At 40.1% G+C, this 19,922-nt stretch overlaps 1 protein-coding gene across 1 annotated transcript in view; it reads left to right on the forward strand.

Annotated features, from left to right (window-relative positions):
• Positions 1 to 19,922, forward strand: part of LOC124799115 (nucleolar protein 8) — a 59,369-nt gene that overhangs the window by 11,596 nt on the left and 27,851 nt on the right. Inside the window, 2 exon segments of the mRNA XM_047262653.1 lie at positions 9,181 to 9,878; positions 15,752 to 15,940. Of these exon segments, the coding sequence (XP_047118609.1) occupies positions 9,181 to 9,878; positions 15,752 to 15,940 (887 nt within the window).

A 19,922-nucleotide genomic window follows, 5' to 3' on the forward strand; every position in this document is an offset into this window, starting at 1 on the left:
GAAGAAGTCAGGAGTTTCCTCATCTGAGCCTTAATTGTGCGGACCAGTCGTTCAGCCTCACCGTTTGACTGTGGATGGAAAGGAGGGGCCATGACATGCAGGACACCGTGACGAGCACAAAAATGCGCAAAATCAGACGAGGCAAATTGCGGACCATTATCAGTTACAAGAGTAGAGGGAAGGCCTTCTAAAAAGAGAAAATGCGAGCTAGAGCATTGGTGGTTGCCGCGATGGTAGGCGACGAGCAACGGACAATGAAAGGAAAGTTAGAGTAGGCGTCAATGACGAGAAGCCAATAAGTACCTAAAAAAGGTCCCGCGAAGTCAGCATGAATATGCTCCCAGAGCTTCTCAGGCGAAGGCCACGGTGACAAAGATGACTTCGGGGCGGCGGCCTGCGATGCACAAGGGCCGCAGGCAGCGACCATGTGTGTGATTTCACAGTTGATGCCGGGCCAGTACACGTGACGGTGCACCAGAGATGTTGTGCGAGAGACACTCCAGTGCTCTTGGTGAAGGAGGCGCAAGACCGAGGCCCGCAAAGACGCAGGTACCACAACACGTGGCAAAGCATTTTCAGTGGAAAGGAGGATAACACCATCCCTAGCCGTGAGGCGGTAACGCAAAGTGTAGTAGTTCTGCAACGGATTAGAAGTCTTAGTGGACGGACGATCTGGCCAACCCTTCTGAATACAGCCTAAAACCCGGGAGAGGGTTGGGTCAGAACCCGTAGCAGCCGCCAGCCGGTGCCCGGTGATGGGGAACCCGTCCACAACCTGCTGCTCGGCAGCATCCAGGTGGAAACACAAAAGTTCGTCCCTATCGAATGCCAGATCAGGACCCATGGGAAGGCGAGACAGTGCATCAGCATTCGCATGTTGAGCCGTTGGCCGGAAATGAATCTCAAAATTGAAACAAGACAAGTAAAGAGCCCAACGCTGGAGGCGGTGTGCAGCCTTGTCGGAAAGTGACATTGATGGATGAAACAAGGAAACAAGTGGTTTTTGATCCGTGACAAGATGAAACTTGGATCCATAGAGGAAAAACACCAAACTTATGAAGAGCAAAAATAATGGCCAAAGCTTCTTTTTTGATTTGAGAATACTTTTGTTGGGCATCCGTGAGCGTTTTGGAGGCATAAGCAATGGGTTGTTCAGAACCATCAGAAAAACGGTGCGCAAGGACTGCACCGACCCCATATTGAGAGGCATCCATGGCAAGAACAAGATGTTGGCCAGGTCAATAAGTAGCCAGGCACGGGGCCTGTTTCAGCATAGTCTTCAATTTCTGGAAAGCCGCATCGCATGACGCGGACCAGTGAAGAGGCACGTTTTTATGCAACAGGCAATGCAACGGCTGAGCCACCGAAGCAGCAGATGGTAAAAACCTGTGATAGTATGCTATTTTCCCCAAGAAGGCCTGCAGTTCCTTAACAGATGTAGGGCGAGGAAGGGCATCGATCGCAGCGACAGTTTGCTGAAGCGGACGAATACCATCCCGAGAGACTTGACACCCCAAGTACGTGATAGATGCCTGAAAAAACTTTGATTTCTGAAGATTACACTTAAGACCGGCAGTCTGTAAGACATGGAAAAAGTGTGCAGAGATTTTGAAGATGTTCTTCAGTGGTGGAGCCAGTGACAACAATGTCGTCCATGCAATTTATACACCCAGGGACAGTGAGCAATAATTGTTCCAAGAATCGCTGAAAGAGAGCAGGGGCACTAGCATCCCCGAATGGCAATCGTTGGTATTGATAGAGGTCGAAAGGCGTTTTAAGGACCAGAAACTGCTGGGAAGCAGTGTCGAGAGGAAGTTGATGATAAGCTTCTGACAGGTCAAGTTTAGAAAAATACTGGCCTCCAGCAAGTTTAGTGAACAGTTCTTCAGGTTGAGGCATAGGATAAGTGTCGATAAGGCATTGAGCATTTACAGTGGCTTTGAAATCGCTGCAGAGACGAATATCACCATTTGGCTTAGCAACGACAACGACAGGAGAGGACCACTCACTGGAAGTGACAGGAAGCAAGACCCCCGAAGCAGTGAGACGATCCAGCTCCATTTCACCCGATCACGAAGGGCCACAGGAATGGGCCGAGCCCGAAAAAACTTAGGCTGAGCACTGGGTTTGAGCATGATATGAGCTTCAAAGTCGTTTGCAAGGCCTAACCCAGGAGAAAAAAAGAGACGAAAATGTCGTCGACAAGGAATCCAATTGAGCATAAGGAATAGCATCAGAGACGATATTGACGGAGTCATCTATGGAGAACCCAAAAATGCGAATGGCATCGAAACCAAAAAGGTTCTCCCCATTTCTGTGGTCAACCACAAATATGGGAACAGTGCGAACGACAGATTTGTAAGATACCTCAGCATCAAATTGTCCCAAGAGAGAAATCGTCTGTTTATTGTAAGTCCATAATTGCCTAGTGACAGGTGACAGGATTGAAGAACCCAACTGAAGATACGTCTGAGAATTGATGATAGTGGCAGCAGAACCAGTATCCACCTGCGTGCGAACATCTCGACCAAGTATTTGGACAGTGAGGAATAACTTCCCTGAAATGGAAGAAGTACAATTGACAGACAACACAGAATCAGTATCAGTGCCATGTTCATGAACATCATGTATGCGGTCGGATTTGCAAATGGATGACACCTGACCCTTTTTTTTGCATTTGAGACACACGGCCCAACGTCATGGACAGTCCTCTCATGAATGCTTCGTAAAACACCGCGGACATGAAGGAAGTTGCCGTGGGTTTTGCTGCAGTTTCTTAGAGGATTGTTTACGGTTAGGCCAAGGCTGCACTTGGGAGCGTACTGCGGCCACGTCGGACGGCAGGGACATGCCACACGCTGCTTCAACAGCGCACACAGGTTGTATTTCCCAGACGGCACCCCATGCCTCTATTTGCGCTCCAGCAGTGCGAAATTTCAGAAGACTGAGCGATGGATAGGACTTCATCTAGAGTCGGATTTGCCAACTGAAGGGCACATTGCCTAACTTATTTGTTGGGCGCCGACCGGATAACAACATCCCGTACCATGGAATCGGCATAGGATTCTTTGTGAACTTCAGTAACAAATTGACACTTTCGATTGAGGCCGTGAAGTTCGGCAGCCCAAGCGCTATGGGATTGATTCAGTTGTTTTTGACAACGATAAAAGGCAACACGAGAGGCTACCACATGCTTTTGAAAATTGACGGACAGAACTGAGCACATTTTAGCAAATGACAAAGACTCAGGATCTTTCAAAGGAGCCAATTGCGACAACTACTGATACATTTGAGGTGAAATCCATGAAAGGAACAGAGACTTACATGTTTGTTCGTCCGCGACATGAAATGCCAAGAAGTGCTGTCGAAGACGTTTTTCGTAATCAGACCAGTCTTCCGCCATCTCATCGTAAGGAGGAAAAGGAGGTAGAGACGACGACGAAAGACGCCCCACATTTGATGCCACGACGAAATCGCGAATCACATTTGTGAGAAGCGTTTGCTGTTCTATGAGACCTTGCAAGAGTTGATCTAAAGAAGCCATGGAAACCTTTGGGTCAACGATGAAAAAGAAAAATTCACTACCTCGTCGCCAATTGTTATACCTTCAAGTTGAACAAATATATTTCAAGGACGACGCGATACATGAAAGTCGCAGATCAAGTAAACAGAGTAAGACGTGTGTACACTTTAACAGTCAAATCATAACTGAGTCCAAGTCTAGCGGCCGCTGGCTGGCTGGCGGCCGCTTAGGTGGCGCTGCTGCTGCATGGCTGGCAGACAGCGCCACATGTTGAGGACGCGCGTAACTGCGCGGCAGCAGTTTGAAGGATCGGCGAGTCACAACACAAACATTCTGTCAGATTAAATTTATAACTAACATTTGCTCAACTCCAAGAATTTGGCAGGAAACTGAAAATCTTGATTTTTATCCCCTGTGTCTGAAACGTTATTCAGTTTTTAGCTGTTCTATCAAATCATCATATTCATGTGGTGAATTTTTAGAACTATTATGTGGTTTAGTACAACTTTGTTTGTGAAATAAAACTTCAAATTATTTTTGACTGTTGTTGCCACTTCCTCAATTTTTGCATTCAAAGCGAAACATTGCTTTTCTTAATTTGCTTTTCTAACTTTACCAGTAGGTGATACACCTAGGATTTCACAAGTTATATTTACTTTCTTATAGTTTGTTATTAGTCAATTTTTTGTATTTGAACTAGTAGTATCCGTTATTCAGTTAATTACAAATATCTTAAAGTAAGATTTTGGACACAAGATTTTCCTGTTATTGTATTGATAAGAGAGCTTTTAATTTTAAGAACCATTCTCAAACATTATTTTTCTCAGGCCATTTACACTGATCAGTCAAAACATGACCACTGCCCAACAACGTTGGATGCCACCTGGTGGCATTGTGGGCCTTTGATGCAGTAACGGAAGTATGTAAATGGAGCAGATATGGATTGGGGATCCCACTAACAAAGATACAGGCAGCAAAAATGGAGAAATCAATTCAGATAAGCAACTTTGACAAAGGGCAGATTATTATTATGCAGAGCCTGTGAACTAGAATCTTGAAAATGGCAAAGCTGTTGAATGTTCACATGCTACTGTCATGACCATCTATGGAAAGAGGTATAGGGACAGTGAAACTATTACTAGACACTAAATGGTTGGACACCCATGCCTCTTCACAGAATGTGGGGTTCAGAGACTTGTCTACTGTGTAAAATAGGATAGCTGGTGCTCTGTGGCATCTCTGCTGGAAGATCACAGTGTTGGTGTACGCACAAGTGCTTCGGAGCACACCTTTCTTTGTACACTATTGAACATGCATCTTCACAGCAGACCACCCCTATGTATTCACATGTTGATGCAACGACATCATCAGTTATGATTGTATTGAGCACAGGACCATCGGGATTCAACTGTTGATCAATGGAAATGCGTCAGCTCTTTGGATGAATCACATTTTCGATGCTAGGTTGATGGTCGTTCCCACAAACACCGTCGTCAAGGTGAGTGGCAGCTCGTAACTTGCAGCAACCCACGGACACAGGCTGGTGCTGCTAGTGGACAGATGATGGTGGAAGTTGAAGAGAATCCACAAGCTTGTACAGGCTTGCATGTGAGCCTTTACAGACTTCAAGCTACTATCCGCTATCATGATGAAATTTTCGGCAGAGGGTTTTATCAAAAGATAATCATTGGCTGCTTCAATTTGTTTTATTTAAATTATTTAATCGATATCCTTTATTCCATTTCCCTAGATATCACAGATATTAAAAAACATATTTTTGTCCCAAACAGTGGAAAATCCAAGGTGGAATAATGACAGTATTATGAATTGCTACTCTCCATATAGGAGAGATGCTGAGTCGCAGATAGGCACAACAAAATGATTGTCAAACAAGTAAGCTTTTTGCCAAAAAGGCCTTCATCAGCATTAGACAACATACACTACACACATTCATGAAAACACAACTCACAAACACATGGCCACAGTCTCTGGATGTGTATGCCTGGCCTTTATGTGTATGCGTGTGTTGTCTATGTCTCATGAAGGCCTCTTTGGCCAAAAGCTTACGTGTTCAACAGTATTTTTATCGTTCCTATCTGCAGCTCAGCATCTCTGGTATATGGCGAGTGATAGCTATACTTTTCTTAATATTTTTGACTCATATTGGTAGGTTGTAGAGGGAGACCAAGAGATGAATACACTAAGCGGATTCAGAAGGATGTAGGTTGCAGTAAGTACTGGGAGATGAAGAAGCTTGCACAGGATAGAGTAGCATGGAGAGCTGCATCAAACCAGTCTCAGGACTGAAGACAACAACAACATTGGTAGGTTTCTTTAATAGTGCACAGTTGAATCACAAATTTAGATTTATACTTATGTTTGATATCATAAAGATCTATTAGTCTGTAATTTTCAAATTTTGTTGGGTCCTTTAACAAAGATACTGACACAAAAAAAAAAAAATGAAAAAATCTGTTTTTTAAAAATAGTGTAGTTTTTGTTAGTGAAGGCTTCTCACCATTTACACTCTATTATACATAGTGTAAAAGCACAAAAAATATTAAGACTGAGAAATTGCTCCCATGGGAAAATGTTGTTCAGGAATTGAGCTTCTTTAATTTGCGACCATTATGTTTGAGCTGTCACAAATATATTAAGGAATGCAGTCAGCTAGGTGGCAGTGATTTTAATTTGTGTGGCAATGTGTGCTGAACTAAATGCTTTTTATTTGAAAGGCCTAAGACAGCCCATTACTGAATAATTAAAAAACATAGATGCTTGCAAATGCCAAATAAATAAGTAAATAAATAAATAAATAAAACCCTCACACCCTAAAGCAAAAATGATAAACAATAAAAAAAATTTCAAAATATATTTGAGTCCCCTAAATGTTAGGAAATTCACCCAGCAAATATCACATTTTTCTAGTATGGTCAAGAAACCAATTATTTTTCTCCTAGACCACTTGGGTCACTGGTATGACCCAGGGATAATGTGGTGGTGGTGGACAGGAAGGAGGGAATGATGGGGGGCTGGCAACAGAGGGCATTCCCAATCATCATATCTGGTGTATAGAGTTTTTATTGATTAACTATAATTGTGTCCCATTAATTCTGTAGCCAAATGGTACCAGCTTTTTTTTTACGCTTCGTAAAGTGCAGGGCTTTGCATTTATCTACATTAAGAGCTGGTTACCAATCTTTTCCTGAGGCTAATATTAAATGAAGATCTAAATTGACATTACTTCATTTTTTATCATCTATAATTTCTTAATAAAGTGCATCACGTGTAAAAATCCTCAGATTGAAGTCAATTTTCTAAGTCATTAAAGTGTAATAACTTGAACATCAACAATCTTTTTACACTTCTCTGGGGCTCTATAGATTAGGCTGTTCAACCCCCAGGTGGACACAGGCACCGTTGAAAAGGGGTGGTCAAATGGCTGACATAGACAGTGTTACAGCAGGCCGCAGTACACGTGATCATACTCTACTTGCTAAGTGCCCATGAGCAGTGTTGGCCAATAAGCTCCTGAATGTGCAGAGTGCACGCAATATGGCTGTCTGGCAAGTAGCTTACACTACCTGTGCCTGCCCGCAGATGCAGTGAATGGTGGGCACGGATGCCCTTATTCCATGGTGCAGCGTTGGGAAAGCCTATTCTGCATATTACTTCAGTATCAGTAGATGACTCATCATCTAGGACAATGTGTTGCATCAGGAAATTTTTGAGTCAGTCTCATACCTGTTTAGATATTGCATAGAAGTATTCTTTCTTTAGAAAGAATCAAAATCTTTTCAGAGCAGCTGAACATTGTTTCCTATACATATAGCACTGAGGATATTATGTGTGAAGAGCACTAGTTTAGCTTCAAATGATCGGTTGTTTTGGAACCCATGCTCAGTTCAATGGATAAAGTTATTTTGTTTGAGATACATCATAAAGTTAGAACTCATGTATGTATGTATGTATGTATGTAATGCATTAGTATTCTGCGACATACAGGTATGAGTGGTATAGGATGATAGCTCTGTGTATCGGTTCTACTTTCTTTTTGTAGGTGAGTGTGACCTGTGCTCTTTTCCACTCACAGGGAACATATCTCTGCTCAAAAAATCTGTGGGAAATTATGGTAAAGAGTGGAGCTAATTCCCTCACAGATTCTGTATAGAGCTGAGAAGGGACTTTATCTGGCCGTCCTGAGGCCTAATTGGGTTTTAGCGATTTGGGCTGCTTCATTTCCCTTTTTGAAGAAAGATTTGAAAGCAGAATTCACCATTTTTGCTCATGTTTCACTACTTTCTGCTTTAGTTCTTTTCTCGTTCACAAGTTCCTGGATTCCTTTTGCGTCATTGACAGTCTTTATATACAGCCAGAATTTCTTGTGTTATTTTGCTGTGGTGATTATTGAAGACTTCGTGCATTGCCCTTTCAATTAACATGTGCCTGTCTGGATTTCTGATTTCTTTTATCTGTATTTTGCAGTAGGCACTGCTTCTGAAGAAGCTTGCTGATATTGTCTGTATAGGAAGGGGGAATCTATGCCATCTTTAATTATCTTGCTAGGTGCATATTTTTGTACAGCTTGGTTGATTATGTGTTTGAACTTGAGTTATAGTTCCTCAAATATTCACTGCCTCAATCCAGTGCTTCTAACTCCTGTCTGAAAAATGGGACAACATCATGTTTAAGATTTTATTGATCAGTGTGCCATTATGTATCAAAATGTTTGCCCTTTAAGTGCCATCATTTTTTTAAATGTTTGTTTTGATTTTGATTATGAAACACTTGCAGTTTATGACTTTGCCAGCTCACATTGTAGATAAAAATGTCACTGGGTATTTGATGTCTGTCTCTAATTGACTCCTAAACAAAATGAAAACAACTGCTAATGCATTGTAAAACTTGACAGTGGTGTGACTGATTTGATAAAGTTGATGTGGAAGAGAAATAATAATTACAGCATAGTGCATGTAGACAGCTTTGAGCCTAAAACTAATGTACTTCATATTGGAGTGAAAAATGCCTCACTTTCCAGATTTTAAAAGGAAACAATATTGATGTGTTAGCTTCAATTCGTATAAAGTAACATGTGACCTAATATGCACTGAACATAAATTACCCTATGACCACATTCTTCACGCAAACTCGCTGAATTAACTGCAGTAGGTTAAGTAATTTAGAAGTATTGTAATAATTGTAATCAACAATTGAAAGAGAGAATTCATTATCTGGCTGTACTGTGGGACAATAAGATGAAAAAGAATACATTTTTGACCATGTAGTATACTTAAAATCACTTGATAAAGACTGAATTGCAAATAAAACAGCTGGATGATTTTCAGTATTTTTGTTGTAAGTAACATTTTTACCAAAAAGTTGTTTCAGTAACTCATGTAGCTTTGCTTTATTTACAAAAAAATATTTTTTAGAGACACATGAGAGATGTTACAAAATCCCCCAGTACTTGGCTCTCACCTGCCCTGTGCAGCCTGCCATATTGACAATGGTCTGCATGTACCTGCAAAACAGTGTACACCCCAATAACATGGCATTCAAGCAAGAACTGTGTTTTGACATTTTTAACAGTGAATTTTGATGTTCTGTATTTAACCATTTGCATTATTATTTGTACTTTAAAATCTTGTACTTTATAGGTATTGAATACATGTCAAAAAGAAAATGGCATGGTCAGCACGTGAAAGTGGAACTTGCAAAAGAAAGCTTTTTGGACCGATTGGCGAGGGAAAGACAACAGCAACAGTCTGTCGTAAAACAAATTCGGATATCTGCAGGGATAAATCCTACAGGAAACTTTATACATAATGGAAGTCAAGATGATGAGTTTGTGCAGAAGTGTAATTTCAAAAAGGAAAGTCAGGGAAATGCCAAACAATCAAATGTTGCAAAATTTGAAACTGAAGACTCAGGTATGGGCACTTGTGAAGTGAGCTACAATAAAAAATTACCAATGTTTAAGGGTATACTAAGTTCTTATGCAGAATTGAAACCCAAATTAGAAGAAACACAAGTACAACCATCTTCACCACTAAAGAATGTATCAGAAAGTATGAGGAAAGGAAGCAAAAAGAAGGGTAATCTGGAAAATGATTTATTTCCTGCCAGTGAAAACATTCGTGGGTATCAAGAATCAAAATTTAATATCTTTAATTATGAACATAAGAAGCAGAAAGTCCAGGATGACCAGATACAATTAAAAGTTATAAAAAATAGGAGAAGTGTTCCAGAAATAAAAAGTTTGAAATCTGAGGAAATGAGATTAAAATCTATTGAAGAAAAAAGAGTGTCATTCAAAAATCAAGTACAAACTGTAAAACGAGCTTTAGCTGCTGTGGTAAGTACTGCAACTTCTTATCTTCAATTTCTATAATTATTTCTGTTATTATTGTGTTTTTTAGCCAGTTCAGTAATAAAATATTTTTTTAAGATTATAATGTTCTTAGAGCACAGTTTCAGCAGTTCATTGCCATATAATTGTCGAATCTTCCTGTAACTTGTCTTGTTCTTGTACTCATCTGGTGTGCAATGTGTTCACATATTTCGGTTCTGATAACAAAAAGAATGCCATGTAATGACAATGGCTATGAAATGCAGAACCAAATCTATAAGAAAAACTTTTTATGTTTGCAAGGGCAAATAAGCAGTTACTAAATGTTATCAAAAGTGGAAATGAGGGTATTGTCTAAAATTTGACACAATTTGAGGGAGTTGTGATCAGAGTTTAATATAATAATCTGCTACTCTCAGGGTAAAAATCTCATACGACGTGATGAAGGATGGAAAAAACTAATTCTGCCTTATGGTTTACATATGGAACACAGTGTAATAATGGAGATTGTTACCCTCTTGTTACAGAAATGAATTTCAAGCGATAAACAAGGAAAAGTTAACAGCAACTCATGAATCTTTAAGGAGAGATGTGTGTGTTGCCTCTTCAGTCTTCTACTGACAGACAGTAGTAAATACTGTCTTACAAGGATAGGTCCCCAATGGTGGGAAAGACTTACTGAAACCATCTGTATGGTTATGTAGGTTAAGATCCCAGGTATCACACCCTACAGCCATTTGTTGTGGTGGGTCTTCATTTGCAACTAATTGATGGAAAAAAAATCCAGAATTTCTCATGACACTCAATAATGTTAAATAAGTCATACACCTTGACTGGTTGTGTGGTGTAATGGATACGATAATAGCTTCACATCCAGGAAGGTGTGGGTTTGAATCTTGTCAGGTGCAGTAGTTTTTATTATTTTTAAATCTTTATTGGAATGACTGTGATCATCATTTTTGTTCAATTAACTGATTTAAATGTAATTTTTTATTTCCATTTATTTGTCACATAACTGTAATCATAATATCAGCGTCTTCATTTACTCTAATTTTTCCTCCTATCATTCTTTTTCTGCTTTAAATCTTTGTCCATGAGTTTTTAATTAATTTTATGTATCCATTTCAATTTAAATTATTTTGTTTTATCACCATGTTTTTTCATCCACATTATTGTGTTTATTATCTCTCTTTCTCATTTTGCTTGAATTTTGTTTTACTTATGAACCCTTCTTTCATTTAAATCTTCAGCTACCATATTTTGTCCATAGTGCAATAGATGTTTAGGTTGTGTTTCATTTGTTTATATGAGGATTATCATACAAAAGGAAATTGCACCTCTGATTAAAGAAAAAAAAAATTGTTCACTCCATTGCACAGACGGGATTAACAGATTATTTTGTTCTTTATTTTTTAACCGACAGATAAGAATTTTTAAATAATTGAATATTTAAATAATTAAATTCATATTCACAAAAATCCGACTGGAGAAAGAATGATACAAAGAAAAAATAGAACAAATGAAAAAGTTCATATGGTGACTAAAACGATATGACAAAAGAATAGAAATAAAAAATTACATTTAAACCAATTAATTGAATAAAATAATGATCAAAGTCACTTTGATAAAGATTTAAAAATAATAAAAACTACTGTACCTGAAGAGTTTCAAACCCATAACTTCCTGCAAGTGAAGTTATTATTCTATCCACCACACCACACAACCAGTCAAGTTGTTTGGACTTCTTTCATGTTATTGAGTATCATGCAAAACTCAGAATCTCTTTTTGTTCCATCAGTTACTAGCAAACGAGGGCTCTCCAGGGCAAATGACTGCTGGGTGTTGTATCTGGGAGCTCACCGTATATTTGGTTTCAAAATGTTGATCCCTCTGCTTAGGACCTCTCCTTGTTAGAGAAACTTGGACAGTAGGTTACAGTTCTTGCAAAGCATTCCCATGGTGAATACTCCAAACAATCTGGAAAACAATGCATATTCTCCTGTTCATAACAAGGACAGAACAGGTGCTTTAAATTATAGATTAGCATTAATAACTTCTGTCATTTGGTCATTTGTAGGTTTCTAGGACACATTCAAGTTCCCAGAGAGTGAAAAGCTTAAAATGTACAAGCATACATTGTATATCTGCAAATACTGAGTCAATTGAATTCACACTGGTAGTGCCTAGTAGTTTCTAGATTACTGAGTGTTCATTAGAAACAAAGTCAGTGCCCCAAAGAAGTGTGCGAAGACTGTATTTTTTTCTCAGTGGGAGTAAAAAACTATAAAATTATGATACAGATTTGCTGGTCAATACTTAACTTCAGGAGGCAGAAATTTTTATTTCTGCATGACCACATATAAATGAACTATCTGGTATCATGAGCTGTACATTTAGGTTGTTTGTTGATAATCTACTTGCCTACTGGAAATTATTATTGTTTAGTACAGCACCTATAAGGAAGTTCAGAATGATATAAACAAAATATCCACGTAGTATGGATGACAGCTTGCCTTAAATAGCTTAGTGCCCATTAGTTGTGAGTATTATTTTTTGCAATTTAATTCGTTACATAATTACATATGCAAGCATAATTTTACAAAATTATATGGATGTGTAGTACATCAGCAAAGTATGCAAGCAAAAGCCTAGTGTGATATATTTATTACTGTGTGCTCAAATGTAATTTAAAATTTTCACCCATTCAGATTAAAGGCAGAGACAGAAGATATTCGGAAGCGAGTTGCTAATTTTGTTGCACCACAACGTTCAATCAGTATGAAAATGTTTGTTTTCGGAGGCTTTACATTGAGAATATTTAGATGAAAGATGATGATTCATAAAGTGCTTTGGTCAATTTTAGATCACCAATATTCAGAATAGAATGCAGATGACTACTGTCCCCGGTGTATAGAGGGTGAATTGGGAGGAAAGATACATGCTTTGTGGGGCGATAGTGTAGGTGATTCAGAACAACAAACTTCAAATGAACATATTCTCTTTTCTCAACCATATATGACATACACCTGTTTGAAAATCATGGGTATCAGTTATGCTGAAAGTACATATGATGATGGGTTACCAAAGGAGTATCCTCCAAGTATTCTGGTAACACATTTTGAAGGAAATCAAGATACTGTACTCCATTAAGATGATTATCTAAAACATTTGGACTGATGAGTTGGTCAGCAACAGTACCACACCACATGTTGACTGAGAAATATCATTGAAAATTTATTTCCACAGTAGCATGTAGATTTTGACCTGCCCACTCATGAGAGTTGAGCATGTTGTTGATGTCATTGCAGATAAATGTTGACTCATCAGTGAACAGAATCTGTGGAATCACAGCATTCCATATGAATGAGCTGACATCAGCAACGCAACAGCTGTGTACAAGAGCTGCAAAATGCATTGCAGTTGCCATTGAACTTTTTTAACATCTTTTGTGAGAAAATGTACACAATGAAACAAAACATAAGATCACACTGTTTCATTACTATCCTCTTCATTTGTGCTGTTCTCCGTTGTTTTCATTAGTTTTCACATAAACTATTGAGAGCAGGACATATGTTCACAAGATGTTTTTTGCTCAGAACCACAAAACCTATCAGCCTTCAGATCTTGTACCTTTTTTCCGGACTCATCTTGTATAATGCATGATGTCTATAAGAACATGATAACAGAGGTTAGTGCACATATAGCGACATACAGGCAGTTCTACTGTGTTAAACTTGTTATTGTAAGAGAGAAGGTAATGAAATATTGAAAGAGGGAAGGGAATGAAAAATAATGGTACCAAAACCATCCACCATGCACAGTACAGAGGCTAGTAGTGTGTGAATCTAAATATAAAAAAAAATCAATGGAAAATCCAGGATGGAACAGCGACAGTATTATGGAAAGGATAGATTGCTACTCAGCATATAGAAGACGTGCTGAATTGCAGACAGATACAACAGAAATATTGATACACATTTGAGCTTTCTTCTAAAGTAGAAAACACACACACACACACACACACACACACACACACACACACACACATTCACACAAGCAGAACTCAGATGACCATTGTATCTGGCTGCTGAGGCCCAACTGCTTATACGACTGTGCCTGATGGGAAAGCAGACTGTGGGTGTTTGGGGTAAGAAGTAGGCTGGGGTGGAGAGGGGAGGGATAGCAGGTAGAGGTGGGCAAAATGTATTGCTGCTTGGAGTCAGCATGCAAGGATGTAGTGGGGTAGAGTAGAACTGCTGGGTGCAGTTGGAAGGTTTCTTTTTTTTTGGGGGGGGGGGGGGAGGAGGAGGGCAGGCGAGCGAGGGAGGGGAGCAGAAGAGGAGAGAGGTAGAGGAGGGGAATAAAGACTAGTGGGTGCATTGGTGGAATAGAAGATTGTGAAATGCTGGAATGGGACCAGGGAAGGGGATAGATAAGTGGAGGACAGGGACTAGTAAAGTTTGAGGTCAGGGTGTTACAGGAATGTAAGATATATGACAAAAAGAGTTCCTACCTATGCAGTTCAGAAAAGGTGGTGTTAGTAGGAAGGAACTAGATGGTGTTCGCTGTGACGCAGTCATTGAAGTGAAGCACATTGTCTATGAAGCATGTTCAGCAACTGGGTGGTTTAGCTGCATCTTGGCTACAGTTTGTCAGTGGTCATTCATATGGGCGGAGAGCTTGATCAATGTCATGCTCTTGTAGAAGGCAGCACAGTGGTACCAGCTTCCCTTGTAGATCACCTGACTGCTTTTACAGATGGCGCTGTCTTTGGTGGGGTAGAAGATGCTTGTGACTAGACTGGAGTAGGTGGTGGTGGTGGTGGTGGTGGTGGTGGTGGTGGGAGAATGTAAGGGACAGGTCTTGCATCAAGGTCCATTGTAGGGATATGGGCCATGAGGCAAGATGTTGGGAGCATGGGTGGAGTCGATATGGTCAAGGATATTGCGTATGTTATGGCAGGTGGTGGAATACCTCTGTGGGAGGGGTGGGAAACGTCCAAAGCGCACCCAGCAGCCCTACATTGTCCCCACCATGCCCCTGCATGCTTTCACAAGCAGCACTACACCTTCCCACCCCTACCCTGCTATCCATCCCCCCTCCCGATCCTAGTCTACTCCTTACCCGTACCACCAACAGATTGCCTTCCCATCAGGCACAGTTTATTGTATGCAGTCTGGCCTCAGCAGCCAGAGACAGTGGTCGTGTGTGTGTGAGTTGTGCTTTTTGTGTGTATGTGTGTGTGTGTGTGTGTGTGTGTGTGTGTTTCTACTTTAGAAGGAGGCCTTGTGGCTGAAAGCTGAAATGTATGGCAGTCTTTTTTCCTGCCTGTCTGCAACTCGACATCTCATCAATATGATGAGCAGCATAATATTGTCGTTAAATGTAAAAAAAAAAAAATATTATAAAGAAATAAATACCACTCTTAAATCCATTACTTCTGAAAAAAAGAATTGTTTGTGATTATACATGGATATCTTTTCCTCTACAGCAGTACTGAAGAATTCATTAATAGCAAAATTTGTTTGGTGAAGGTGCTGGTGGAATTGTAAAATGTTAAGACAAATAACAATAATTAGTATCTTGGTTTGTAAGAAGCAGAATGGAGATGGAATAGGCATGATTTTTAAATCTGCCTGTGGATTTCCGGAAACAATGTCTACTATTTTGCAGAAATAGCTATAAAATTTAAAAGTATTCAAGCCAACAACTTTGGTCTACTTATTTTATGTATTTGATTCTGTTACAAACTGTCAACTGTTCTGTTAACAATTATAATCTTAATGGTTAATAAATGACAGTTAATTGCAGCAAAATTATATACGCTCACTTGCTCCTCATTTCATTTTTATTTCACAAAAAATCCTTATATTTTTCAGGATGCTCCACCAAATAAAAAAATTATTTTCAGTGATAATGAAATGTCTACTGTACATACAGATGATGAAAATGATGATAGTGAAAAGCCAGTTGACAAGCCATCTACACTCTTTGATGATGAATCATCAGATGATGAAATAAATGACTTCAAAATAAAAGCACAGTTTGAAGGAAGAAAAGGTCAGAAGGTAATTTTTTAGTTTGGTTTTCTGCAGTGTAGTTCTTCATTTTTCCTGCATTATTTTAGGTGAAATTTTTATAGTTGATGGCTACACTTGAACTAGAAAACATACAGGAGTAATTAAAGTCGAGTTATGAACAGTCATCTCTCACAAGCAAACAACTGCTTTGAACCCAGTGACTAGTGTCTTTGTACAATGAATTTCCTAAAGGTTCTTGGAATAATAGTAATGAACAGATATTATCTACACTTTCAGTTGCAACCTACTACTGTGGTTTTTTGTAATAGGAACAGAGATGGGATACACTGGCACGTTGTAGAATTGACGTGTAGATGAACAACGGTGGTGACATAGATGTAAGTGATTAGGACTTGAGTCTCATAGCATGTCAGGTTATTATGTAGCTTGTATGTAAAGGACTGGAACAGTATATTGGCTCAGTGTTTGAGACCCCACTCTAGCTTGAGCTAGACATTCCTCCTGTTTGACTAATATGTGGATGCCAAAAACTGTTCCATGATTTGAGAAATTTAGGAGTATCACTAACTTAAGGCCCAACATAGAGAAGGGAGTGATTCTCAGATCAGTTTTATTCTTTCAAAGCTACTCTGAAAGAGGTGGCCTGTGATTAATATAATACACTTAGATGTGGGAGAAACAGATACCCATTTCCTGTGATCTTCCTTATTAACATCAGGCAATTAACAGGTTGGTTAGGTCATCAAGGTCATGGCCCATTTCCTATCCCATCTTCCTCCACATGAACTAGCACCCCATTCCTAATGACCTTACTATCAATGAGATATGAGCTGTGGTATTGTAACACTCCTTACTTCATTTTTGTGGTGATGTTATGCTGCAACTGTATAATGTTTATAAGGGACAGTCAAATAAAAATGAGACAGATGGAAAAAAGTAAATAAACAGTTTATTACTTCAAAAGTAATAACCATAACTGATAGTACATTTACCCCACTGTAAGACAAGACAATCAAGTCGATACCTTCATGGAAAGATGTTTGCGGTTGCCTATGAACCATGATTACCCCAGAAGTGCATCTTTTTGTCTGAAGCAAATCCCTGGCCACAAATGTCTTTCATCAGGGCTCCGAAACTAAGGACATTGTGTGGAGGGAGATCAGGAGGATGTTTAATGGATTCACAGCCAAACTTTCACAGTGTAGTCGAAAGAGCCTTGGCAACATGTGGGGGCAGGCATTATCCTGCAACAGCATGACACTGTCAATCAATGTTCCTGGGATTTTGGACTTGATGGTGCACTTCAGTTTTTGCAGTGTACTGCTGTGCATTAATTGTGGTGCAGAAAGTCTTGGAGCAATGGCCCCTCACAGTGAAAGAAAATAATAAACAGTTTAAGTAATTAATTTTACATCTGTATCGTTTTCATTTGACTTCCCCTTATGTGTGACTGACGCCCAAACCTCCAGAGGTCAGACACAGAAATGTGCTTTTGGCAGTCTGCTTTCGCTTCATTAGTTGAAAGTAGCAAACATATAGAGTACATTGATATAGATTGGTGTGGTGTTCTGTCGGGCATGTGCGACAGAACTGACACCACTCGTGATGTTGCATAACAACTGTTGTATCTGTACAACATTGGAAATAACTGAAGATGGAAGAAAGTGTACAGCATTCCTACTGGACATAATTGATCAACAGAATGTTTCAAATGTCACAAAAGAGGAAACATAAGATATCGACAAGCGCACACCAGGTAGAGCGGAGTCTTTTGTTAGTGGGTAAGTGAGTGAACTAGAATTGACATCTCCTGTTTTGTTGCCAGAAGGATCCTCGAGTGATGTAAATGATAAAATACCACAGAAGGAGAAGACGGTAGTGCTTTACTCAAGAAACAAGAAAATCGAAATGCTCAAATATCAGCTTAACATCAAAAAGCAGTGAAAGCCAATGGAAACATTTGCATATCGTACAATATCTGCAAGGAAAAACTAGATTTTGCACTTGATGTCCTGCATGGTGTATGTTGTATGAATGGAAATGGCAGTGGGAAAGTGGAGAGTTAATACCTGTGAAAGACAAGTACAAGCATATTACAACCGTAATGAGTGCATGTGTCGTGTAGCATTATGCTTGTGTCATTAAAGGTGATGAAAGAAAAGGGAGAGGGTGAAATCTGCTGCTAGTACATAGAATTCTTCTTTTGAATACCATGAAAGGGCACCGAGTGCTGTAACCTGCAGTAATAAGTAAACACTAATCAAATATTACTGCAACTTAACTCCCTGGATTCTTGCACCTACGAAAAATTAGTCAGCAAGAGAATAAACAAAGGAGAAGGAATTAAGACTTGGAAGTTCCAGAAGTTCAGCATCCATCTCAGGATGTAGTCAGTGATTTTTCCACAATAATGTGAACAAGTTCAGAGTGTTCAACATGACATAGGCCACAGTAGCACAGACGTCCAGAGGAAATGTTTCCAAGTCTTAACACCTGCAGACGAGCACTGGTAACGGAGTCCAACTGCTGTGGTAGTACAGTAGAGCAAGATGATGAACTCAGCAGAGTACAATGATGCCATATTCTTGAATACAGTGGCAGTTGTAGTGAGAAAATTGTCTGCTCTGCACCCAATTGTACTGACTTCTTCATAGTGCTCAAGGCAGCCAACTTACGTGGCACATAATCTCTTCTCATGAGCTACTTTGGAATGTATCAGCACAAATGTTGATGAATAGACTAGACTTCCATCTCTCCTCTCCTTGCTAACCACGTACTGGCAACGAAAATTTGTACCATTTCCAGGATTGTAACCAGTTATCTCTAAGTCATTTGAAAGTACACAAGCATACATTTTTCTCCTTGACTATGAGGATGAATGGTAAGTTGTTACCACCTGGCACTAGTCTGCTGCCAGTTCATTGTACTCTATTCATTGTACTCTATTCATTGTAAGAATGATCCTGATGTAACCAAACACTTTCACAGTGATTGGTCACTGGCAGTAGTACACAATCATGGGTGGTGTTAACGCCAGTGGAATCTAATTATGTGTTACATATTTTGTGTTATACTACCACTAATTCCCTCCTGTTGGTCCGGGGTTTAGAATAGGCCTGAGGTATTCCTTCCTGTCGTAAGAGGCGACTAAAAGGAGTCTTACATGTTTCGGCCTCTATAAGATGGTCCCTTGTAGGGTTTGACCTCCATTTTTCAAAATTTTCCTGAAGAGCGAGCCAATTGGGGAAGGACGCCTTACATGGTGCATAGTGTCTATCATGCGCGGAGACCTCTCGCATCCTTCGTCGATGTGGATCTGCACTTCCGCTCATTTTTCAGCTGTTGGACGAGGTCACCCTCCTGGGTGTGTTTTCCTCCATCCTCTGTGCAGTATCGCTTTTTGCGCTGTCAACGATAATTGACTTCTTAGCTCGTTTGCGCCTGACATCCAGCACGGTAGCCAGTCCGTTATGGTGGGGCCTCCATGTACCCTGTCGGTTGTAGCCCCCTGACCACACAGGGATTGCTCTGCTGATGCCTAGATCATTAACTCCCCACTTATGCCAAGGAGTAGATGCCAGTAAATGTGGGGCATCAGGACTCCCCGCAGTGGCCTTCCTGCCAGGTGGCCTTTGCTGTGGCTGGGTGGCACCCGTGGAGAGGGCACCTGGTCAGAGTGGGTGACATCAGGGCAGATGACACGCCATGAAGCGTAGTATGCCATCTCATGCTGGTGGTCAAACATCAGCTGTCTTTAAGTGGTCAAGGCCTAGCTTCAATGTAAGAAATACGACCCCAAATTGTTTCCCCCCTTGGCCACAGTATGGGAGGAATGCCAGGCTAAGGATGGCAGTGAAGCCTATTCACACCCATACCTCGTATGTACAAGAGTTGATGGGGAATCTTTCTTGTCAGTGAAACCTCAGTTTCTTGTGGATCATTTAGAGGACAAGTTGGGGAGGTGGAAGGCTTGTCCAAAAAGCGGTTGGGGTTGGCCTTGATCAAACCA

This window comes from Schistocerca piceifrons, chromosome 5, assembly GCF_021461385.2.
Source record: "Schistocerca piceifrons isolate TAMUIC-IGC-003096 chromosome 5, iqSchPice1.1, whole genome shotgun sequence".
NCBI classification, from domain to species: Eukaryota; Metazoa; Arthropoda; class Insecta; order Orthoptera; family Acrididae; genus Schistocerca; species Schistocerca piceifrons.